This window comes from Lonchura striata, chromosome 7 (assembly GCF_046129695.1).
Source record: "Lonchura striata isolate bLonStr1 chromosome 7, bLonStr1.mat, whole genome shotgun sequence".
NCBI classification, from domain to species: Eukaryota; Metazoa; Chordata; class Aves; order Passeriformes; family Estrildidae; genus Lonchura; species Lonchura striata.
The window spans coordinates 14107162-14132603 of NC_134609.1; the positions used below are offsets into that span (position 1 = coordinate 14107162).

The 25442-nt window shown below is 47.4% G+C and overlaps 2 protein-coding genes across 4 annotated transcripts in view; one reads left to right on the plus strand and one right to left on the minus strand.

Annotated features, from left to right (window-relative positions):
* Positions 1-7365, plus strand: part of SEC31B (SEC31 homolog B, COPII component) — a 34943-nt gene extending 27578 nt beyond the window's left edge. For all 3 annotated transcript variants that reach the window (XM_021547823.3, XM_077784609.1, XM_021547804.3), the window contains 5 exons: positions 1525-1580; positions 2822-2968; positions 3391-3507; positions 4892-4963; positions 5497-7365. In XM_021547823.3, the coding sequence (XP_021403498.2) occupies positions 1525-1580; positions 2822-2968; positions 3391-3507; positions 4892-4963; positions 5497-5676 (572 nt within the window). In that variant the 3' untranslated portion in view covers positions 5677-7365. The remainder of the gene's footprint in view (positions 1-1524; positions 1581-2821; positions 2969-3390; positions 3508-4891; positions 4964-5496) is intronic.
* Positions 7366-12041: 4676 nt separating this feature from the next.
* Positions 12042-23902, minus strand: WNT8B (Wnt family member 8B). Its single transcript, XM_021547691.2, has 6 exons — positions 23767-23902; positions 17816-17849; positions 16726-16864; positions 15235-15360; positions 13103-13245; positions 12042-12599 (listed from the first exon to the last, which is right to left on the minus strand). The coding sequence occupies exons 1-6, from the start codon at positions 23823-23825 to the stop codon at positions 12042-12044; spliced, it is 1059 nt and encodes a 352-aa protein (XP_021403366.2). The 5' UTR covers positions 23826-23902.
* Positions 23903-25442: the final 1540 nt, after the last annotated feature.

The window sequence follows — 25442 nt, forward strand, 5'->3', positions numbered from 1 at the left end:
GCAGAAATTCCAAGATCCTGAGAGTGCCAGGGACAGGGAGAAGGACAACATGTTGGCTCATCTCCTTTCTGGCTGGGATAATCCCTGATTCCAGCCTCTGATAGTCTTGTTTTTTCTAGGACAGGCATTGCTGGAGACTGCTGCCATGGGGCACTTATTTCAGGGATGGTGATAAATCCTATTTCACAACTAGCATAGGGAAGATAGCATTTCACTCCATCAAAATGCACCAGGGTCTGTTGTCTCTCATGTCTGATGATTAAGTGCCTGGCTTAAAGAGTATAATTTAAATAGCTGTTTCCAGTGAGGATACTGAGTGCCACTGGGTTGGAATAGTGCCAAGGACTGCTGGGCCACAGACTGAGTGGGGGCCAGCTGAGTTCTAGGGCACAGAATCCCCAAGCTAGAAATAGGTGCCAACTTAATTAAACTTCTGATCCAAACTCATCAGAGAGCAAGTCTTGAAATCATGGGAAAAGGGAGGGCAAAAAGAGGCTGCCAAAATTTTAATAATAAAGGTAATTAAAGTAATGAAGCACCTTTTCCATCTTTCCCCTGTGATTTTTAAAGCTCAGTTCAGGATCAGTAGCTCATTAAGTGTGGCTCTGAGCTCCAGCAATTCTGATATTGCCCCCTTAGAATTCCTCTGTTTTCTCACAGATTATTCCTGTTTCATGGGTTTGAGGTTATTAATACTGGGGTTTTGTCTAAAGATGCGGGCACCTTTACAGAACAGCAGCAGACAAGGTAGTTGCAATTTGACCTTTGCAGAATGAAGAGTGATATCTTTTGATATCATGTTGTCTGATGGATTTTAAATTACCTGGAGTGAGGTTAGAGTACCACAGAAGCATCTGCTGAGACACCCCTCTGCTCCGAAAGCATTTACTGGTTAAATCTATTTCCTTCTATTTCACAGTCAGCAAATTTTGCTAAGCTTTGGTTCTGAACATAATTTTAGAAAGGAACCCACCCCTAAATCTCTCTGCCTTTATCAGAGCAGCCTGTATTGCTTTGGACTGCCACCATGAGCATTCCTGTGAGAAACCCTCTCACTGTAGCATAGCTCTTGCTGTGCTACCAGAGTGCTAGATTCTCTGGGGAACCAAAGAACTTCCTGAAATGTGAGGTGCATACTTATGAAGGTCCCCACCAAGGTTCAGGCCAGACTCTGAGACTGACTTCTGCAGCTTATACAGAATCTAGAAAGCTTCAGGTAGTTTAGAAAAAAGTTTCCTGTATGGGAGTGGGTATGTTCAGTCTGATCAGACATCACCTCATAAAGGCTGTGCACACACTAGGATACTAAGAATGAAATTAAGAAAGGGAAGGGGATGCAAGAGCATCTCATGAGCCTGTGAGCTGGATTTGAAGTTCCTCAGTTGAAACAGTCTAAAGATGCAATGACAAGGGAATTGGAGACAAAGGGCCTTCTTCTGAAGGAAGTTCTAAACCATACATGAATTGTTGCTGCAGCCAGCTGCTCACAGTCTGAGGTTTGTGCTTTGTCCTCTGTCCTGGCAGCTCAGGAATCCTGGAGTGACCCCTTTACTGGAAGAGGAGGCCTTCAAAAGAAAAAGGTAAGTTTTCAGCTACAATATGTTGGTTGTCTTTTAGCCAGGGAGTTCCATGTGACAGATACATTGCTATAAATGCTCGCTGTCAAACTCTGCAGGTCTCTGTCCCTGTTGCTCTGTCTACGTCTGCACTGCATGCATGGCTAGGACTGGAGTCTAAGTAATCTTGACTCTTTGCCATCCAAAGTCACGTGCTGTTCTGCAGGGTGGCTGTTTTGTAATATGGTTATCAGCTCTAATGTTGCATCCTCTGTCAGTACTTCCCAGGCTGCCTACAATAATTTGTTGTTAAAAATATGGATTTAATGTTATGCCCTTGCCTACACAATTTTTTTGATAGTGGCTGAGGAAGTCACATTCTCTTCACACCTGACAGCTAGGGGCATCATTTTCCCTTAGAACAGTGAGACCAGCAGTGATTTTCCTCAGATGCTGATACCAAATGATAAGGCACTTGTGCTGAGAGAAGTTGGGACAGGTGTAGCTGTGAGCTACCTGCTGTGTTAGTCCTGCAGCTCTCTGTCTTTTCGTGATTGCACTGGAGGGCCTGTGAGCTGAGCTCTTCTGCAACAAATGCTCTCAGTACCCTGTTTCTATCACTGGTGCCTGCTGGCAGGTGTGATGAGAAGCTTCTTTGGCATCCTTCCCACCCCCCACCCCTCTTCTTTAGCTTGGAACAGACTTCTCGCCCTTTTTTCTGGCAGCATAGCTGGGAACCTGCTTCAGGCTGTGCTCACTACAACAGGATTAGCCTCTTGTTAAAGCCATCTCCTTTTGATCTAGCCCTGTTGGAGAGAATCTGTCATGACTCTCTGGCTTAGCAGGGGCATGATGAAGTGTTTGCAAGAGGAATCTCCCCCCCATGTCGTGGGATTTTCCCCAATACTTGCTCAGTTGGACACTTTACTGCTGCTAATCTCTACATTCAGGACTCGTGCCGCTGCAGAGACCAAGCAGCTTTCTGAGGACCAGTGCTCTCAGGGGTAACGGATCTGTTTGATTGAACAATTCCAGAGGGCTTTTCTTGCTGTCGCTTTGACTGTTCATCTAGGATGGAAGAGGAAGGGCCCTATTCTCTGAGTCAGGGGGCTGAAAGAGCAGGGATCTGTCCTTTCATCATCTTGAGAACTGAAGATTCTTCAAGTTAGAAAGGATGTTGAATTTTTCTGTGGAGAAGCAACCAACCTTTCTTCCATGGACTTGGTTTTCTTGATTTTTTTTTTCTTTCCTTTCTTTGCTGACAGTTGTCTGAGAAATTTACTCCTCTGGCCCCCATCACAACTCCAGTAATGGGTGTGCCTGCTGAACCCCAAGGGATCCATCCTCAGCTATCCAGGTTGCAAGAATCTGGCCAGTCACCCCCAGGAGCACCCAAGGAAGGCAGCCTACAGGTACCAAGGAAAGTGGGGCATTCCCCAGCCACCAGCATATTTTCAAGTAGAAAAGCTCAGCTTTTGAGGTTCTTACTACTCAGCAGCTTCAGAGGGCTTATGCTGCTCCCTAGCCTCTACAAGGCATCTCTGCTGAGCATTAGAGAAGTTGCCAGGTTGGAAAAATGGCACCTGGGTATGGGTGGGAGAGAGCAAGGGAGACCAGGCAGGCTGTCAGCCTGCTGGGAGTTGAGAATCCACAGAGGCCTGGAGCTGTATCACAGTCTGACGATAACCTAACTCTGTGCTTCCAGATACTCTCTAGGTTTAGGTTTGTGAAGGGGTGAAATTCTTTCTGTTCTCTAGTTTGAAGAGGGGAATCTAACTGCTCCGGCCTTTCATGCTCCTGTTGCATTCATGAAGCTGCATTCTTTTTCTGTCAGTATCACCAGCTACCTCGAGAAGTCATTGAGAAGAAGGAGCTGCCCCCTGAGCACCAGGCTTTGAAGGCTACCTTTGAAGGGTTGGTGCAACGCTGCTCGGCTGTTGCCACTGATCCAGTAAGTCCTCCCTTCTCTGATATTGCACTTTTTATCACTTATAGATGTTTGACTGGTGTTTCCTTCTTTTGGTTGGGTAAAGAAAGGAAAAGTCTTGTCCCTATAACCAAGTTAATCTGTATTTGCCTCTTTCCTTTAGGCTGCAGGCTTGTTCAACTTTGGGATCTGAGATGCATTCTCTAACTTTTAACCCCTGCTTCTCATTGCCCTCTTGGAGCAATGATTCTGTCCTCCTGGCGCTTTCTTTTAAGGAAAGTAGAAGAATTTACTCAGCTAATTCAGTTTCACTGGCCTGATCTGCAGATAGTTCCTGCAGAGCTGGTATTACCAGCTGTCTTTAGACCGTAGAGAGAAAGGCTGAGATATGCCAGGTGGAAGAGAAAGCCAATCAATCTTTATGTCTAAGTAAATGTAATTTCTCCACCCTGGTTCCTGAAAGGCTATTGGCACATCACACTGGGTGAATGTGTCAGACCAGACTGTCTGGAAGCAGAAAAGCAGTGTTTGCACATGGTGTTAGGTTGCTAAGTTTTCCAAGGGCTTGGGGCCACTAAGAAGCTTCCCAGAATACCTCTGCTTGATAGGTGTTAGGACGAGCACTGAGCCCAGACTGCTATGCCAGAGTCAGGCAATTAGAACAGCATCTTCAGTGTGTTTGCTTGTGCTTTCTAAGAGTGCAGCATAGCAATTTCTGGGAGCAGAATCTAAGGTTCCCTCTATGGACAGAAAGGCCTGTTGGTTTGGGCTTAAGCACTTAACTCAGGTGGTGGTTGAATAGCTGGCTCTGTACAGCAGTGCAAGGCACCTGAACTCCTGTGGCTTCCAGGCCTATTCCAGTAGTGCCCAGAGCCAGGCATTTGTATTCACGGAATAAGTTACCCATGAGTGGTTTATTCAAGATGGGGGTTTATGAGGTCAGTCTTATCAGAGCCTCAGTACTCACTTCACACACTTTCCTTGGTGGTTACCTAGAGTGGGAAGGATATTCCCTCTTTTCACTAAGGAGACCAGGAAGAAGCTCTTTCTTGGGCTGGTCAGGGTGAGGCTGTCTGAACACCCCATGGGTCAACTAGTGGTTGTCTCTCACACTTTGGAAGTCATCAGTCTATCCTGTGGTTTGCAAATACCGGCAGAAGGGAGGAATGCTTGGGCTGGGAGATGGGAAAAGGGGCAACCCATCTTTCTGTGTTGGGGAAAGAATGTGTATATGTGTATGTGCAGAGTGAGGGCATGGCTGGCTTGTGTCACAGACCCTGGCTGTCAGAGGCTGAGATGCAGCTGAATGGTAAGGTGCTGTGGAAAGACAGAGGAAGGGAGGGACTGAGTGAGAGTGCTTTGGCTCTGGAGGGATGGCTTTGAACAAGCAATGCCTATTTTGCTTCAGAAAACGCGAAGGAAGCTGGAGGACGCGCTGCAGCGGCTGGAGTGTTTGTATGAGAAGCTGCGCGAGCAGGCGGTGAGTAGCTGCCACCATTCCTTGTGGTCCTGCTGGGTCCCTGAGCCCACCTTGGCACTGGATTGAGGGTCTTGGTGTCTGTACCAGTGTAACCACCACATATTCTCTTGGAAGACAAGGGGAGTGCCAAACCTTGTAGTGGTCATTAATCCAGCCTGCCTTGTATCTTCTTTCTTAACTTTGGCCTAGACATAGTGTAAGGAAAAGTTGAGGAGGTATCTAAAAAGTGCTTTTGCCCTTCAAGACTGGCACATAGATCCTGGATGAGAAGGAGCAGTTGGGTGTGGTTAAGTGTGAACATAGTGTAACTATCTTGGAAAACTCTGAAGCTGGTGATGCCAATTGCTGATGCCAGCTGGCAGTTGTAGTCTGGGAAAGCAAGGGGAGAAGCAGATATCCTTCTTGCCATTGCTTGACTGTATAGGTGCTGTTTGGTGAAGATGAAGTGGAGAACAGTAATGAAGGGTGTGGAGGAAGAGAGACCTGTGTTATATCACAGAATATGCTGATTCATTTCTTCTCCCTCTCCACAGCTCTCTCCAACCATCCTCATGGGTCTCCACGAAATTGCCCGATGCATTGAGGCTAAGAACTACCCACAGGGTCTCCTGGTTCACACCCAAGTTGTGAGCAGCAGCAGTTTCAGTGAGGTGTCTGGTTTCATGCCCATCCTGAAAGTCCTCATGACCATAGCAGGCAAGCTGAATGTGTAAAGTGTGGAGCAGCTGGAACAGTGCACACCAGGAGCTGGTGGACTGCCTCACCTATTGATGTGCTGCAGGTTGTGGACTCTCCTTCTGACTCTGGAGAAATAGGTCTGTGCCAGTGCCTGGAACTGTGCTAAGCCAGCACGCCTGGCCCCATCCACTTTCCAGATAGCCCACTGGTGCCTGCAGTTCCTAGAGACTGTTCTTTCTCTCTTCTTTCTTACTAGTCTGAGGCCACTTTTCAGCCCAGGGATCTCAATTTCAGGCTGTCCAGGTAGCACAGAGGTCCTTCTTCTTCCCTATATCCCCAGCATAAAGGGGAAAATCTTTCCCTTCTAGGTTGATGTTGCTTTTTATTTTTCAGGAAACAAACAGGGCTGGTACCTGCAGCACCACCACAGAAGAGCCTCAGGCTCTGTTCCCTGCTGCAGAGTAAACTTCCTGAGTGGTAGCTGGGCTGCCTTGGGAATCTAGGCTGGTGTGTCCTCACTCTGCTGGGCTGCAGCAAGGATCTCTCCTGGCTCCTTCTTTCTTTTCATTCTCATCCTTGACTCACCCTTCTACCCCTCTGCACCCATATCCTGCTACAGCTGGGGCTAACTACTAGTCTATTCTGGGCCAGCTTTGGTTCTCTTTCTTCTTCACCCAGCTCTCTTGTTTTTAAAAGTCAAGTCTCCTGTTTGCCCTCTATCCACCTTCCTTTATATCTTTTCCCCCATCATCTGCAGGCTCAAGCCCATAATGTTTCAGACCCAGGGATGATTTCCATTTCCAGTTCCTGGGACTCTCCCATTCAGGAATGTTGGCAGGTTGTGCTCTGTGCACTTCTCCCCAGAGCCAGTCACATCCTGTCTTCGGGCTAAAAGCTGCCCTTTCTGGCTCTTGGCCTTTTTCACTTCTTTTACTTTAGCACAGCTAGACTTTTACCACTGGTATTATCTAAAGGCTTCCTATTTCAGGTTTTTCAGATGGCCTAGGGACTTTAAGAGCAGCAGGGATTGTTAAGACCCTTAAAGGTTTCCCTTGAGCTACCCTGACCAGCCCAGACTTGAGCAGGGAGAGACAGCTCATTGCTGCCAGTATGGTGCATTCATACTACCTACAGTTACAGATACATGAAAACGTGGTTCTTAAATGTCCATTGGCACTGTAGTAGTAGGAATATGCTGCAGGAGGTGATCTTGTTAGGACTTGAAGATACGGATTGTGCTGAGACTTGTCATCACTGTGGCAATCCTCTGGACGTAGATGGATGAAAAATATCTGTCCTGAGGAAGAAGTCTGGGAAGGCAGATGGGATTTTAGGGCACATCTTTCTGTGTGTTTATTTCCTTCTCTTCCTCCCTCCTTGCCTTCTCTCTCAACATCCTTACTAACCAGGCAGCATAATCACTGATCCATAGCTGAGAGCAAGGCTTATTCCCAAGATTTGGATGCAGCCAGCCCCTATTTGCTCTTCTTGCTGCTTGAGTGATAATGCTATTGTGGGCCTGCGGTTCTGTGACGTACACGAATCAACCTAGTCTACCATGAGACTTAGGAGGGAGGAGAATCACAGAAGGGAGGAAGAGGACATGTCTCATTGACTCCTTTCCAGGTCAAAGTGCCTCCTTGTTGCTGCTGTGTTGTTTCTATTGCTGCGGTTTGATGCACTGAGAAATTACAGAACAGTGAAATAAAAGCTGTGTTTTGTGATGCTTTTTTTCATTGGTTTGTTACCTCTGGCTGCATGGGACTTCTTCACTCTGCATGGCCACCCACAGAGAGGGCAGTTGAGAACCATGTGGGGCAACCAGATTTTGGGCTCTGCTGCTATGGGTGGTATCCATCCTGCTGTGGTGAGACCTCAGGTTTTACACACTCCCTAAGGCTGCAGGGTCAGAGCACTGATCTCCAGATCACCTGCATCAGTTGTGACTGTTCATCTGCCTCAGACACAAGAAGGCCCCAGACTCAGGTTGTCTTGAGGAATCTCAGCAGTGTTTGAGATTTTGCACTTGACATCAAGAGTTGGAAGTATGTGAGTAAACCAAGAGCCCTTGATGACATTGTCTCCCATTGGAAATAAATGTTGCACCACTGAAGCCATGCAGCTTGAACGAGGATAAGGATTGGACCTGTGTGGAAATTTATACCCTTGAATTGTCAGTTCTTATCATTAGTTAATAACTTAGGAATCTGTTGGCTGATTTAATCTTTTAAGGAAGTAAGAAGGGCTGAATTGAAACAGTACTGAGATAAAGGTTGGGGAATTAAACTTCTTTCTTACAAAAGAAAGAAATTCTGGGGGTTTTTTTTCTGTCAGCTAGCTAGTATGTATGTACAACCCTGCCAGTCAGCACATATGAAACTCTGAAATATGAAGGACTGTATTACATGACCCAAGGCTGGAGGACTTTGGAGGAAGCAAAGGCTTGAAAAGATTGTTTGAAAATTTGAAGGGCTGTTGCTGAGAAGGGCCCAGGGTTTTTGGAAGTTATGGGTGTTAGGGACACACCACATGCATTCAAGGAAAAGAAGCCTTTTGTAGTTCTGTTGCTGGCAGAAGCAAGCACCCAGTTTGGAGTCTTGAAGAGCTTTTGGTCTGGAGTAGTTAGCAAACAGCCTGGCCTAACAGCTGTCCCCCAGCAGGGACAAGCAAAGCTGATTGTCAAAGGTAACACTGGTGCAGCATCAGAATGGGGTTATTACACAGCCCAGGTGGCATACATTTGCTTAATGAGTATATAAGGGAAGCCCCAGCTTTCTGAGATCACTTAACAAGCCTGGCATTTCTTAGATTCTGGCATTTTGGATTCAGTTATGCTACCCTTTGCCATCCAGCCCTTTGCTCTCTTTAACTCTGGCCACTTCTGCTGCTGAGAAATAAGCACAGATTTTCCACATATCTCTCAGATACATATGACATTAGTTCCCTCCAGCACTCATAGCTACTGCTACCCAGTACTTGTGCAGAGACTGGCTGTTTATGCTGCCATCCCACCTGCCCCTCTGTTGCTCTGTTTTGCTTCATGTTTACCCCTGTAAGCACCATCCCTGAAGCTCTTTGCTTTGAAAGCAAGCCGAAGGGGGAAGTGAGGTGACTCGCTTGAAAGTCTTGGAGAGGCTTGTGGCAGAGGCCCTGTCCCTGGTGTGGTATATTACCATTCAAACCCCACTGGAAAGTGCTCCTCTGTTTATAGCACCATCTCTGCTGGCTGGCAATATCTCAGCCTACGGGCAGTGAGCATTGCTCCATCCCGTGTGGGCACATGGCTTCACAGCACCCGGGCACCAGTGAAAGCATTTTCAGTTGTGTGAGAAGGCCTTTGGCTTGACAAAGAATTTGGGGGGGAAGGGGGCAGAGGAAAGGATCCCTGGGCACAGAGAACAGAGCTCTAATCCTGTGGCAGATAACATCATGTCTGCAGGCTAGGCTTGTGTGTGTTTGGGGGAGCTGGAGGGGCAGAGATTGTTAGGCAGTATTTGTTTGTAAAGCCACTTGCTCTGAAGATAATGCTTGCACTAACTTCTATTGAGGGAGCAGTGTGAGTCCCCACAAAGTCCTTTCCCAAAGTGTCTTTGAAGCCAAGAACCCATTGAAAGGAAGAAAGGCCAAGAGAGGGGATTAGTTTGTTCAGCAGCTGTGAATTTCAGTGGGAGGCTGATGAACTCCAAAGTCTTTGTTGAGATGTTTTTTGTAAGGAGCCCTGCTGGAGGGAGAGACCCACACCGGGGCCGCGGCCTTAGACAAGAAGGAATCTGAAGCGGCGGGGAGCTGTAAACGGGCCACAAGGACTTTTCCCAAACACTTTTCGGAAAAGGTGTTGTAAAGAGATCGGAGGGGGATTAGCATGTGAAATGACACTTTCCATTGACTCCACTGAGGGGAGGGGAAAAGGGCTGGCTGGCTGATTTATTAGCATTTTGTTCCCTTCTCTATTCTGCTCCCCCAGCAGCCCCCCTCCGTTGTCTCCCCTCCTCCCGAGCCCTCTAAAGAGGTTGGATTGGAAAAGGGAGCGGGGGGCTGCCTGTTTGTGTGTCATCTGGGCGAAGGTGACCACCTGGGAAGCTGAATGTAAATATTTCTCCTCTGAGGAATGCGCCTTCATTAAACCGAAATGAATACATGGAAGCATCCAATCCTGCCCACAATGGCAGCAGGGCCCGTACCGCTGCGGGCTCCGTGCGCCGGGAGGGGACCCGCTGCTGAGGTCAGCACATTCTGCAGCTGCGGGCCGCCGCTGCCCCGGCGGAAGCGGCGTGGGGCGGCGGGGCTCCCCTGAGCCGCCCCGCGCGTCCCCCTCGCCCGCAGCCGTGCGAGTGGGAGACAGCGCGAAACAGCCCTACAGCTTTTCCAGCCGACTGTGGAACGGCGAGAGCCAGAAGGAAAAGGGAGGCCCATGTTGGAGCTTTCCCTGGTGGTCGAGAGGCTCTTGCTTCCTCTTTCCTGGCCAACCACAGGGATAGGGGAACTGTGCTGTGGATGCAGGAGACCTTTGGCAGGGTCACCGTGCTAGTAAGAACTTCTGTGCAAACAGTGGTGGTTTGTGTGTGAAGTGGAAGTGTTTCAGTTTTCACTGAGAATGGGCCAAGGTTTCTTGCAATTTTTGAAAGGCCAGATTCTTGCTTGACAGGAATGCTCTTGCTCTGATGAGACCCTAGGTCCAAATTCCTGCTCCCCTGTGAGGTAGTCCTAGAATCAAGGGACTAATTGATAATGAAGAGACAAATATAGGCTGCTGAGTGTTGTTAATATATCTGCTGTGTACTAGACAACTGGGCCCTGTCTGCCCCACTCCCACCCCATTTCTTCCTGGTAGTTGCATTGCAGTTGGATGCATCATCAAGCAAGCTCAGGAGAGAGCACAGCCTTTTCCCTTGTGGTAGAGGCTGAGGTTGTGCTGGCTGGAACTGGTTGAGTCTTCCTGAGCTCAGATGGGTAAGCAGTGTGTTTTAAACTCCAGGAGTCTTAAATTTATACATACACACAAAATGGGGCAAAAGAACACCCAACCACTTAAGACACAACAGCATTTTGCAAGCACTTGGCTACTGATTTATTGCATTGGCTATTGGTTTACAAATATTGTCTACAAGATTAGTCTAATGGCCAGTAACAGCTCTGCTGGCTTCTTGTCTGGCTAAAGGACACTTCAAACAGCAAAACAGATGATATTATCGCAGCTCAGGGGAAGATTGTTGTGATGGTACAGTGAGCTTCCCCAAGTCCCGCAGCTGGCAGCTTCTTACCTCCCTCCCCTAGCCTTAGCAAGGGAACAGAGATGCATCAACCAAGTCTTCCTGCTGCTTGCTTAGCCTATAGAATATATACAATAAGTGGTAGAGGAAAAACTGTTATGTATACATCACAGTAACTGTGCAATAAATTAAACTTCAAAGTGCTTCACTTTCCTATTTACACCACCATTAAATACCAACTGACATTTTTTCTCAGACTAGGAAGAAGTAGTTAGTTAGCTGACAGGGTAAGAGTGCTTGGCAAGTACACCAGGACATGGGGAATAGGCTCAACTCAGCAGCTCCTCTCTGGGAATGATCTGGGAGGAAGGAGGTAGTGGAGAAGTACGAGGGCATCTTTATGGCATCAGTCAGGGGCTTTGATAGGAATGCTGGCCTAAAAAGGGGGACCAGACCTGGGGAATTGAAAGACACAAAGAAAGCGTGTAAAAATCAAGTGATGGGACCCTGATTTTGGACAGTTGTGTAATGGGCAGGTCAAGCAGCAGTTTCGATCTTACTGCTGCCATTTCAAATGCAAAGTAAAGCACTGGAGAGCTTAGCAAAGCTGTCAAAGTGTGGGAAGCAAAGCTGTGGGATCCCTGGAGGCTGGCTTGCTGAGAAAGGAGTTGCATGTCTTTTGTATTTCCTCAAAGTGTAGGCCTGAGGCAATAACTGTTTTAGTACCTCTGTTTTTTAAAAACCTCTTCTCATTTACTAATCCGAGTTGCCCAATTGTTGGTGCCATCTCAAGTTCCTTGTACTTTTCATCTCACTTACTCAAAAGCCCAGAGCAGGTGCTTGTTTGAGGAACAGATAAGCTCAAAACCACAGGAGCCACCAAGACCTCCTGTATTTTCAGAGATAATGCCATAGTCACTGGATAGAGTGACACTGAGCTGAAGGGACCCAGTCTCACTTTGTTTTGTGAACACTTGAAGGTCTCCCCAGAAGACATTGCCCACTGCACTAATGCCCTTCACCACTGCAAGGCCTGAGAGCTCATACAAGGCTCTTTTGCCTTGCCCAAGCCCCAGTGAGGCAGCAGTGGGAATGAGACAAAACTATGCCAAACAGAAATGGTGCCAGGAGCTGATGGGAAGGGCAGGAGAGGAGAGGGGCAGACAGAACTGTGGAGGAGCAGAAGCAAGTTAGAGCTTTCTCTTGAGCTTGCGGCTGGCTCCGCCACCTCCGCTGCGCTCCCGCTTCTCCTTGCGGACGCAGAAGTACTTGGTGACGCGTTTGCGGCACTGCTCGCAGCGCACAGCACAGCACCAGTGGAACTTGCAGTTGCAGCTGGACACCATCTCGGCTCGCCTCTCCTCCACCGCCAGCCCGCAGTCCCCACACAGCCGCCGGCAGCTCCGCTTCTCCCACTTGCTGAGCGCCTTGCCCCTCTTCAGGCACTCCCTGCCCTCCGTGCCCAGCAGCCCCAGTGTCTTGTTCTCCAGGCAGTAGTCGGGAGAGTCTTCCAAATGGACCAGTTCCTTCTTGGAGATGGAGCTGAAGGTCTCAGCAATCGCACCCCGGCTGGCAGCGCTGTTCCCGGCTCCCTGCAGCAAGTCTACCTTCAGGGCTTTGTGGTACCTCTCCTTGAGGTAAGTGCCCACCTCCCGAAACTCGGGCAACTGCAGCCAGCAGGTCTGGGTGGTGCAGCTCCCTGACACGCCGTGGCATTTGCAGGTCCGCTTCATGGTCCCTTTCACTGCCTACAGGGTGAGCAGAGAGAGGGGCTCAAGAAAATAATCCCAGCGGGATTATTATATATTGTTATGTATAAATAAATTTATTATTTATATTTTTATAAATATAGAAATAAATTATATACTTATTATATATCCAGAGGGATAATTATAAAAGGATCACTTCTGTTTCTGTGCTGCAATGCATGCAGAAATATGGCTCCGGGCCTGCGGAGGAGTTTGGCATCAATTCTCCATGCACAGTAGTCCTAAAGCTCACAGATCTGCTTTTCCACAGTGCTCCCCTCATTGAACTGGGAGAAAGAGTACTGCAGACAGTCATTAACACCGTAACACAGAAGCTTTGCTAGCTTAGAGCAGACACCATTGTACTGCTGCCATGCCCCCCCCCAAGAAGTTGTTTCTTCTGGACATGTGTTTTTAGCTACATCAAATTGTGACTCTCCACAGTGAATCCTCAGAGCCAATTTGGTATGCACTGTCAGCTCTGGAGGGAGAGAGGCGCTCACCTTTCTACCTGCCTCGTTGTTATGCAGGTTCATAGCAGCTCTGGCATCTTGTCCAGTCTCCAGGGCATCCACAAACTGCTTGGAAATAGCTTCCCCAAAGCCCACGTTATCGCTGCAGCCTCCCCACAGCCAGCCTTGTCCCCCTAAGAAAGGAGATGAGATGTGTTCTGTCAAAGAACCAGAAGAGGTTTCAGAAGTGATGGGAGGGAATGGAGGCTGTGGGGCAAATCCAGCCTTTCACCACACAGTACTCCTAGATTCCCTCCCACTGAGTTCATGACATTTCTTCTGAGGCCTGGATAGTAAATGGCTCAGGCAGGCAGCAAAGGGGTATGTACAACAAATTCAGGACTTTCCAGATTTTCTATGGAGCAGGATTTAGAAGCTGTCAGTTATCATGCATTAGCAGACATGCAGATAAGCCTTTGGGTCTCTAATCACTTCTCAAACCCTGACTTCAGCTGATTCAGTGTGGCTTGCAGGGACAACATCTTGCTAACTTGGATTAACAAACTGGTGGAGGCATCCTGGTCAGAGGCAAAAGATTCCCCTCTGCCTAGAGCAGCCCAAACCTGGCACAGGTGCATCAAGGAGGCCCTGGTTTTGGCACACCCAGAATTCTGAGATTATGTTTGGCATTTTAGAAGGGTCTGATTTTCTAGTTACCATCAAGAAACAAGGGAGTCAGCAAAGAACTGTGAAATTACACAAAAATATGTGGAAGGTACTTTTCCTAACTGAATGGGACTGGAAAGGCATAATGCATTTTTTTTTTCCTCCTACAGAAAGATGCCAAAGTTTTAATGAAGATTTGAAATCTGGAACATTCTGACCCTGACATGCCACATTGATACATCTTGGGAGTTGTGGTTTAATGGCCTTGTGCCTGTCTGGAAAGGCCTGGCCTTTGCCTGGACTTCCCCAGGGCATTGTGATTCCCTGTCCCAGGGAAAGACAGGATTGTTTCATGGGAGGTGGGTAGTTGCAGTGGATGATGTAGTCCAAATCAAGGACTGGGACTGAAGGAAGTAGGAAAACCTTTCACCAGCTTGGATTCAGTCCAATGGCTGAACTGAATCATGCTTTGGTCAAGCCGAAAATTTACATGTGCCTTACAAGGCTTTTAAGTCCACAATGGAAAGTTTTTTATTAAAAACAGATATATTTGGGGAAAAGAAATGTAGCACGACTAACTTGGTTTTCCAGAGAAAATAGAATTTTATGTGTTGCTGCCCAAAAATCTTGCTCTGCTAGAGACAGGCATTCCCAAACCTTGGACACCTTTGCAGTAGTGGCTATCAGCCAGGACAGTAAATTACTAAATACTGGACACTCCAGAGGAGTTTGTCATAAAGTCATACATACTGACTGCCTAGTGTGGCTGGGCAGGGCATGGCTTTTAAAAGATTTTGATCATTTTGATCATTTGAAATTTGACCTCTTTCTATTCAAAGCAAAACCCCTAAATGTCTGTTTTCTGTGAAAGCTGAGCAGAGCTGGAGTGGTGCAGCCTGGAGTTCCCCACCAGGGGTGCTTGGTGGCTGAAGGCCTGGATATCACTGTCATGTGGAGGGTGTGATGGCTGTGTGCTGCCACAGTGATTCTCCTGGTTGTGCTCTCGTGCTCTAACGCTCTGTCATGCTGACAAGTGTTAGAGAAGTTTATGAATGCCACCCTGCTTTTTCTCATGGTCATTCTGCTGTGGGGCCAACCTGGTCCTGCAGACCCTGGGAACCCTGAGGTCCTTGACCTATGCTGCTATATCAGGATTTGTGCTGTTATACCAAGATCATTTAGGTGCATGGCACAGATCTACTCCTCAGCCTATATGATATAGTCATTCTCAACAGCAGCTTAAATAGAGTTCTTGATTTGAAGCAGGGAAACTGCAACCCCTTCTACTTTCCTGCTCATTTAGAAAGTAATGGAAAGCAAAAAGCGCTTGGCTGGTGTAAACTGGAAGTGGCTCCATTAGCTTCCACAGAGCTACTTTGGTTTGAATCAGGGAAAGCTTTTCTCTGAGCATTATTGCCAGGTGTGGGGACCAGGATGGGGAGGTGTTTCTACAGGCCTCAGTGGAGGAGAGACAAGCTTCTCCTGCCACCTGGGATGAGCAGCTCATCCCTCCTTACCCAGCTGTCCGTTGCGGGAGTCGTCACAGCCACAGTTGTCAAAATCCCCCAGGCTGCAGTTCCGGGTCAGCGTGTACATGACACCTGCAGAGCTGATGGCGTGGACAAAGGCTGTTTCTCGGTTTGCTGCCAGGGGGGAATACAAAGAGAGCAGATGTGCAAAAGATTTCATGGCAAGGGCAGTGCTAGAAATTGTTCCTACCGTGCAGGAGTCTGCACAGGACATCTGTAGTGGGGAAGACTTTGTGGGGTGGAGAAGAGGCACTACATGTCAGATTAGCTTAGTTTTGGCTTGAACTGCATGAAGATAGAAGCTCCCAAATATGATCCAGACTGACTCATGTCATTTGAAAGGGTGTGGAGGAGACAGCACCTGGCTGTCCTTGTGGGAGCTCAACAGTGGTGATACAGCACAGACTGCCAATGTCCCCCACTTCTCACTAACACCCCCAGCAAGAAGGGGTCCCCTCCAAGTATTGAAGAGCTCCTTCCCCACAGTCCCCTCAAGCCATATCTTCTGCTGAAAAGGCTCTGAGCAGTGACCATACCTACCCACCAGGATAAGTCTGGGAATCATCAGTTGGCTTCACTGAGCCTTTAGCTTTCCTTTAATATCAGCAAGGTGTGGATCTGAGCAGATAACCTTGACAGGAATGGTCCCAGGACCTGCTTCTGGTCTCAGAGCAGGCCTTGTGCTGCAATTGTCTCCTCAAGGTCCCGCTTGAGGAAACCTTTGTCCATGTCTCCCTGGAGCTCTGGTCTCTTGTCTGCTCCTAGTCCCACCAGAGGCCTGAGCTCTCCTCCACACCCAGGTCCTGCTTTTACAGAGCAGGTATGAGCCCAGGCCAGCATCAAACATAGGTATAGAGGGCAAGATATACACTGAAATATTTCCTGACACCTGCAAATAGGTAAGGAATAGGATACAGTGACAATGACCACTGCTCCATGCCCTACAGTGGCAGAGGTCAGGGATGCTAGATATATGCCTAGAGTGATTCTGACATCTGGAAAATGTAGAAAAGCTTTTGTCCTGCCTCTTGGCCAGAGCACAGCCACTGATGAATTTTCCTGCTCCCTTTAGCTTTATCTTTCTGATTGCTATCTAGCCAGCCTGTGCTGGTTCTTAGCCTCCCTGGAATACCCTGGGACACCATCTAGGCATGGTGTCCAGCAGGCTATGTACAGGTCAGGGGGGTGCATCCTTGTGGGGAGACAGTTTTGTAAGGGCTGGTCCTGTGTCAGTTGGAGTTCAGCAGGTCCATGGGCAAAGCTGGCATTGCAAGGAGGCCTTGGAGCTAGATCCCAGTGTATCTGGGAGCTAATGGGTGAAGGGGTCTCCTGGGAAGATCCCTCTGGGGGATTCCTGGGAGAGGCACTTCCCAGGTGGGAATGGGGAAGAAAAGGAGACACTTGGGAAGAGAGGAGGGGGCTATGGGCTCTAACCTGTAGCAAGGGGGTCCCAGTAGTGGTATCCAATACTTTCCTTACCACTGCGCAGCCCACCGTGGCTGGAGAGCTGCAGTGCCCTCTCCGGGCAGTTCCAGCGGTCCCAGGCGAACTGGAACTTGCATTCCTCGATGCCGCTCTGCGCCCCAGCTGCCACACTGCTGGAGTAGATGAGATAGGCCTAGGAGCAGAGCTGGGGGTCAGCACGGGGACGATGCATGTTTTCAACTGAAAGTAACCTGTGTGCCATCTTACAAAGACAGCACATACAGAGCTCAGAAGGTCTCCCTGGCTTGGCTTCCTTGGGAAGCTCACCACCACCAGCAACAAACCCATTTCCTGCTGAGCTGGGTCAGAGCCTGAGCCTCCTGTGGGAGAAAGCTCAGCTCTTGGCTGTTAGCCACAATAGGGAATGTGCCAGTCCACTTCTGCCACAGGGAACCCTTTGTCTCTCCACCATGAGAGGAGACAGAGCTTTCTGCTCAGATCAGGGAGCTCCAGGCTAGCAGATGCCTCAACCTGCCTTCTTCTTCACCACAGCCCATGGGGGAGAGCTAGTGCATTGGGACAAGCTTGCTCCAGCAGTGTATTGGGAGCTAGATGGGCCTGGAAGTGTTCCTGGGGAATAGCCAGAACAAAATCTGGGTAAATTTTACAACTGGTCATGGCTAAGAAAAAAAGGCCTCTGAAAGAGGAGCATAAGGATGTGATGGGTCAAAAATATAGAACAAAGTCCTGGCAATGCTAGTTGTGCTCCTTGAGGAAGTATGTTTTACAGGGCCTACAGAAAATACTTTCCAGCTGGATCAGTGTGGGCCCTGATGCCAACCTGATCCTCAGGAAGCAATAGATGTCAGGTGAGAGCCTTGGCCAGTGAATATAGACACATCTTCAGAACCTGGCCCCAACCAGCTTAAAGGAACCCCTGGACAGCATTGCTCAGGGCTCATGCAGCCCAAAGAACTCACAAGTTCCTGGCCTTTCTCTGCCTTATTGCTGGAAACCTGGGGGTGAGGGGAGCTCTGGCCAAGGCTGGGTGGAGAGGAGTGGGAAGCAGGAGCCCCTCTCTCTCTCTCCTTCCCTCCCTGGGTTTAGTGGAATCAGGGACAGAGATCAAAGGGATTTCTCTTACCTTGGGGCCCGTCATCAGGAAATTATTCACTGACCTGGAAGATAGAGACAGTGTCAGCAGGGAGGGGGTGATGGTGGAGGGGTCTGGGGAATGCCAGGCATCCCAGGGCTCTCCTCTCACTCCCCCACAGTCTGCCTGTCTCCTGGCTGCAGGCACCTCTGGTCTTTCCCCCATGTCCCTTTGCTGCTCCCTAAGGGACAGGATAGTGCAGTCCCCTTCCCCCCACCCTGGTCCCCTCAGTCAAGCTGTACTGGGCTACAGTTCCTTCACTGCTCCCTCCTTTTGCTTTCCTCTGCTCAGCTATCCTTTGTACCAATCCACCCCTTATTTAGCTTTCTGGTTCCCCTAGCCTTGCTTTTTACCTCACTTGACTAAACTCCGGGTAGCATTTGCCCCAGCCCCAGGAGTAGGACCATGTTGAGGGAAGGAGGGCATCGCACCACTGCTCCTTTGCAATATGTATCCAGATGGATCTCTCCACATCACAATCTCTTGTTTTCCTGTGGTGCCATGTCTGACTGCCCATACTCTCCTCAGGTTATGGTGATGGCTGAGCACAAATATACCTGTCTTTTCCATCCTCCTGGACACTTTGCAGGGGACCCTGGGGGTTTGGGGTAGGTGGAAGGTCCTAGACAAAACGAAGCTTTCTGCTGTTCCCACTGACGGTGTGGAGGGATCACCTCCAAGGGTCAGGCAGTGTGGCTTGTCTCCAACACTGTCCCTATGGCCTTGCAGAACTGATGCTGTCTGGTCTTTCAGTAAGAAAGACTGTTTCTGTGCAAATGGTCAGTCAGCACTGGGACTCCATATGGGCAATGACCACCTGCAGAATTTGGAGAATGGCTGGGTGAATCCTGCCTAGCTGCATCATGGCAGAAAGGACTGACACTTTGAAAAATCCCAAGAGCCAACTCAAAATATCCCAATTCAGAAATGAAGTAAGAAAATAGAGAGTCTCCTAAAAATACCTAATTCCACTTTCTCCCAATTTGTAAAATAACACTCATCACTATTTCTGGTGAGTCTGTGGAGCATTTTCCCTGCTGGAACCCAGCACTTCAGAGAAATGGGTGACTGCTGTTATCACCCAGGGAGGACACTGGGGCCAGAGAGGTGGAATCAGTGGATTGAGATCTTGCAGTGAGTGACTGATTGGAAAAATGACAGAGCATGCACTGATAGAAACTTCTTCATCTTCTTCTCGAGATTATGTTCTGCTTCAAATGAGCTACAAGTATTCCCTCATAAAGGAGATAAAGATACTGTCTGTGCTACAAATCCAGCAGAGACACTGTGGGGGCATCCCAGGGTGGGCTCAAGCACAGGAGGAAGCAGGCAATGCTGTCCAAAGCTGAGGGTCAAAGTGCAGCCCTGCTATAGACACAGGGACAGACAGGGTGGCAGGACTGGTCCACAGACATCAGACACATGAGAGATTGAAAGAGGATGCTGTCCTGCCCTGGAAAACCACTTGTGTAGTTAGCAAGCCCACTTCACCTCCACTAGAACTGCACCCACAGAGATCCTTTCCAAAGCACACCACAAAAGGAGATCTCATTACTTCAGCTTGGTCAAAATCACAAGAAACCTGATCTTTGCTATTACAGTTTAGAGTTCGGAGAAATGAGTTTGCAACATTTCATTCTGGTGAGTCTAGCTTTCTTTTGTTTTGGTTTGGTTTTTGTGGGTTTTTTGGTGAAAATGGGTTTATATTGATGAAGCTTTCTTTGGGAAAGATTCCCCTGGGTCAAAACAGGAGTGGGCTGTGAGAACAGGAGATTCTTTCCCTTTGTTCCAGGCTTGGGATTCAGACACGGCTGTGCTCCAGCCCCCATGGGTACTTTAGCACGAAGTCGATGGTTGTATTGCAGAGGAATTTTCCTTTGGAAGCTGCTTCTGCATTGTACAGCTAATTAAATATTTCCTGGGACTTGGAGAGACGGCATCTGTAGCCGAGTGATTAGAGCATCGGGTGACCTGAATCACACAGGGCCATGAACCTGGGGCTAATCAGACTGTGTAAGCTCCATGGGTCCCCATCCTAACGCAACTGGGTAGCAGCATGAACAAGTCATTTTTCCATCTGGTTTCCCTTCTGTCCATTGCCTTGACCTTAAGTGCTTTGCTATGGGGACCACACTCAGGATGGTGTCAGTGTGAATCTGGGCCCCTGGTAGCAGCTGTGAGAAAACTCTGGTAAAATGCTCCTGCGTAGGCAAGAGCTAGAAAATTGCAAGTCCTCTCTTATCTTGTTTTTGTCACCAAAAGAAGATATATATGCTGTCTGCATTGCTTCCCATGTGGGTAGGAAAGCCCAGTTTCACAGTGTATAGAAGGGATTTGCCTCAAACACTTGGATTAGGAACATATGAGAAGTTGCAAGGACAGCTTTAGGAGGAGGATGGTAATCCACAACATCAGTTTACAGCAAACCAGCCTGTTAGCAGGAGTCAATTGACATGACTGCATTGAAGCAGAGGATCTGTTTCTTCCAGGATAAACTTCAAGGTTCACAAAAAGGCCAAGTTCAGGATATGCCAATTCTCCATCTGCAGCTGAGCAAATGATACAGTAGCAATTTCCCAGCAGGATATTCTAAACCGTTAATAAAGTCAGAGAGACAGAAGGCATTTTCCTTGAGCTCTCAGATCAATATGCAGGCATGCTGCTGGCTGGGTTTATAGGACTTAGACAAGTGAAGGATTCACAAAGTTTCAAGTGTTTTGTGCACTTGACACCCCAACATTTAACTCTTGCAGTTTCCCTTCAGGAGAAGGGAAGACGGGACTATCATATGGCTGGAGGCTGGCTGAAATTTTTCTTACTTGTGTTGAAGGGGAAGGAAAGATATGAATGGAGAAAGAATCTATGTGCTTTTCTTTGCTCTTATAATTTAGCTAAGAAAAATGCATCTCCGTTCTGTATATAGTCTCCAGTAAGGGCAGACAGCAATTAAGCCACTACTTACACAGATGTAGTACAATAGTGACAGTGTCTCTAGAATCATCTCTGTGCTGCAAATAGGAATCACTACCAAAACCTCTCTTCATTGTTTTCTCTGTAGTGTGATTTTTTAAAAGAAATTATGTATTTTTACTACATTTTCATTCCATTGTAAAGGAAAGTAGAATGTAATACTAAACTAAGTAGCTGCATTCATAGCTGGTGTTAATCAGCCCAATTCCTATGACATTGGTGATTTTTTGTATCACACACTTGTAAAGAGACACTTGAAGTAATTTCTCTTCTCTGAGAAAGCTCAGGGAGTTTCTAGCTGTGTAAACCTCTTTCCCTCCATCTTCAGACCCCAGGACAGCATTACACAGACTGAAGCAGAGCAGGCTCATAGCTGGGCAGGTAGGGGGAGGACACCCTCGAGTTCCTCTGCCCCCTCCCCAGGCTGTGCAGGGCACGCTGCTTCCCTCAGCCCAGCTCCATATCTCCAGGTAAAAAGTAAATCCAGGGCAAGAGATTGTAATTGGATCCAATATTAGAAAATTGTCTCAAAGCTAGTGAATATCTTCAGCAGGAGTTTTCTATCATAGTTTTATTGAATCTGAAAGCAAAAAATGCTGCCAAGCAGCTGTCCCATTATATTTTATTCATATCAAATACTCATAAGCCTCTGATAATTCTGTCTCAGTTACAACTTTAACCAATAACATCACACTCATCAGTTTAGCATCACACTTCTCAGTTTAATATGCCCTGAGAGCCTTACCTAATCTGTCATTACAATATTTGTCTGATAGCTTACCACCCACTCAGGCTACTGTGCTGTCGGTTCTGCTCTTTAGAAAATGATAAAGCTGGATTTACGTCTTCACTGTCATTATTGTAAATAGAGAAAAAGGATAGAACTTCCTTTTGGATCTGAGTTTTGTTCTCAATATGAGCTCCCCAAGGTTATTAGAAAATCAGGGAGACTGGAAACCAAAGGCAGCTGAAGTGTAAAAAATATATTTAGGAGAAAACTACTGAGTAAGAGATCTTTATGTTATTCCCACAGGAGAGGAAACTGAACAGCAACTCAATAACATTTGTATCATTACTTATTTTTCCTTCATTTTTCTCTATTTTATTATATTTATTTTGAGGATTTTGTTCCTAAATGCAACCCTGACATTTTGATCACCTAGAAATAATACACTGGTTGAATGGTCCATTAAATGGTAAAAGCTAATCCACGTGCAAAGAAGGGAAGTGGCCACATATATATATAAAACCACTTTTTGTTGTTGTTCTATATGGCTCCCCGCTATGCTCCCACTCCCAATTCTTGTGATTAAATCACAGGAAAAAAATAATGTTTTTTTAAATAGTTGGATGAGATAGAGAAAACCAACATAAATTTCAAGTAGAATTATTTTACGATTCCCACAAATTTGTCTTTTTTTCTCCTCAAGAGTTAAGGGACAGTGTCTGCAAAATGATAATTTCAAATAAAGGTTGCAATTTTCCTTTCTCTATGGAACTCATGACCTATTAGCAACATACAGAGAGAAGCGGGGTTGTCTTGATCTATAAACTTTTCTCTTAGATAAAAACTTCTGAGAGACAGGAATTTAAACATCCAACTTTGGACTGAAAATATCTTGGATTTCTATATTTAGCTCTACTTCGTGTGCTGAAATTTCTCTCCTGTGTACTGTTTCTTTAAAATGTTAGGTTTTTTTCTTTTAATGTATTCTAAACCTGTTTTTATTGAGGAAAGCAAGACAAGTACACAGGAAGAACAGAAAAATAACAATAAAATCAGCATGAGTTCTTTCTTAGCCTTTCTGTAGAACATACATATTACCCTTGTTCCAGAAGGGAGGTTTATCTTGAGTTTGCTCTTTTATAGTATTTAGATATATACAAATTGTTGCGTATTCTTTTAATGAGGGGAGTAGAAAATCTCTGAAATTCCACACTAACAGGAATGAGCTCCCATTTACTCTTTAGTTTCTCTTTTTCTCCATCCGTGGTAATAACCCTAGAGATCTGCTATGTAGAAGGCAGGGGATTTTAGTAATTGAGTGGTAAGAGACTTTCCTTGCCGTTAGAGATAAGTCTGTAACCCGCTGAGCAGATTCCCCAGGGCATCACAGCAACTGAGAAAAAAATTTTGGGTACTCAGTAAAAATCACATAGGAAAAATACCTGCAGAGACCATTTCACTTTCGGAATGGGACTGATATATCCCACAAGGAATGATACAAGATTTGATGCAAGCATAATCTCTTTCTGTTCACCCTTAAAGAACTTTTAAGAAATAACTATAACACTGCCCTCAGGACAAAGCAAGAGGTCCACAGGAAATGGCCACAGATTTGTGCACAGCAGAACTGGTCTGATGGGACTCAGGTGGTTGGAAACCGAGCTTTAGCAATTGCTGTAGCAAAAGCAGCTCCCCAGGAAACCCTAATACATGAATTTCAGACAAGTAATTCTGCCCCTGTATGTGCCAAGGAGCTTGGCTGTCAGGCTGCTCATCCAGAATGACACTCCTGTGGGTCTAACTCACCCCTGTGGGCTCTGAGCTCTTAATCACGGACTGTCCTCTTTGGGGAGTGTGAGAGAAGCCCCGCTTGATTTAATTAAGACAAGAGACGAGCTGACTGGGAGCCTTTGGAAGAACAGAAGTCTCTGACTCTTCCGTTGGGTTATCTTCCCACTTGAAAGTGAGGGGCTAGGTCTCAGCATCCACTCTCCCCTATTTTGCCCCAGCTTACAACCTGGCCCCTAGTTATTTTTGAAAGGTGCAGGGGAAAAGAGAGACTTTCATAGATCTAATCTCTCTGCTAGTGAGTGTGTAGGGACTTGGTTAAATATCTATTCCATTAAAGAGAGAACTGAGGTAAGTGAGAAAGAGGAGACATTTAGGAAGGTGAAGAGGAATTTCCTTAGGGTATCTGGGAAGAGCACCTGCCTGTGACACAGACTGTGATGCTCTTGATACTCACCAGGCATAGCAGGACTGGAAGAAGGGAGTGAGGAAGAAGATGCCCAGATAAGGGTCCATGTGAAATATAAAATCCAAATAAAGAGGGAGAAAGGAGATCCTAAAAAAACCCCAAACTTGGGTACCACCACCACCAGAGAAAGGGAAAAAAAAAAAAAAAGAAGCACAACTAATTTAGGGAAGGGATGGAGTTATATTCCACCCAGCAGTCCTGGTGTGATGAAGAGGCGGATGCCTCCTGAATCCCACCTTCTGCGAAGGATAACCAATCCTAAAGTAAGAGCTAAAGGGGGCTGGTGAAATGGAGCCGCAGAACTTCCTAAGAAGAGATTATCTACTTAATTAAAGATTTTTTTTCCCCCTAAGTCCTTCAGCCAATCAGGACTCAAGTGCCAGAGAGAGATTGAACTGATGAAAAGAACACCCCAGGTTCCTCGAAGACAAATGCACCACGAAAGGGATAAGAGGGAGGGAAAAGGAGGGGGGAAAGAAAAAAAGAAAGAAAAAAAAGAGTGAGAGGGATAAAGAAAGAGACAGCAAATCCCTTAAAGTAATCACTAGATTCAATCTCCAGCAGCACTGCCCTTGCTCTCCATTCCCGGCAAAGGCAACTGGAAGGGCTGCTTTTGAAGTGTCCTCTCCTTCTCCTGCCTTGGAGATGCTGCTGAGCTGGGGTGCCCTGGGTCCTCTGGGGTGGGGGGATTGGGTTCAGGCTGTCTGCATCTTCGGCTTGGGTCACAGATATGAGATCATTGTCTCTGCCTCAGTATCCCCCGGAAGTTTAAGGAGGATCAGGGACAGTTCCTACCTTCATCTGCTTCTCCTTCATCATGGTGACCTGCTCTTTCTTCCCACCTCCTGTTTGCATCAGGCCATCCTCTCCCCAGAAGAAAGGCCTCTGGCTAAACCTTCCTATTCCGCCTTAATTTTTTGCTTTTGGCATTTCCTATAAAGTCCATAGGAGGGGGTCTTTGGTTTGGGTTAACAGTCTCTCACTAAGGGCTTATCCCAGGCCAGCGGCTGCTGGAGCTACTTAGAAGTGCCTCCAGCCTGTGGCAGCTGGCTACATGGGACATCCCACTTACTGTCACAGCACCCACCACAGATACCCTGACTGGCCCTAAAGCAACATGAGCAGTTGTGTCAGCATGTCCCAAAGCCATAGGAAGAGCTTCTCCACATTATGCAATTGAATTTTGTGCTGTGGACATGATCAGCCAAAACATGGGCTGAGACCAGTAAAACTCATTTCATCCAGGGCACAACTACCAAGCAGAAGTGCTGGACCCAGGCAGGATTTGAAGAGGACTGAGATGGTGTGGCTGAGCCATCAGGCAGGGCTGGCAGCAGGTTGAGCTTTGCTTGGGGACGCTTCAGGTGGACGAAAGTCCCTCCTGGGTTGCAGAGTCTCAGGAAAGGAAAGCTGCTCAGCAGAGATTTGCTCTCTGATGGATTTTGGCCGTCTCACACTGAGCCCAGCTGTGCTGAAGTCAGGGAGCCCTGGCCAGGCACAGCACGTAGGACACTGCTGGCAAAACATTGCCTTTGCCCAGGGCGCTGCCTGTCCAGCCAGGGCGCTCCCTCGCCCCAAGGGTGGCTGGGCACTTTCTGGACACCTAGAGGAGAAGGAAATGCAGGTGGCAGCAATTTATCCCAGGGCCAGCTATGCCCCCAGCT

Coding starts and splice junctions, on each gene's coding strand:
- WNT8B (XM_021547691.2), bottom strand. CDS start 23,825: ATGGACCCTTATCTGGGCATCTTCTTCCTCACTCCCTTCTTCCAGTCC. Junction 15,361..16,725: donor CCACGGTGGGCTGCGCAGTG/GTAAGGAAAGTA, acceptor CCCCCCTGGCAG/CAAACCGAGAAACAGCCTTT. Junction 13,246..15,234: donor CTCCCGCAACGGACAGCTGG/GTAAGGAGGGAT, acceptor CTCCTTTCTTAG/GGGGACAAGGCTGGCTGTGG.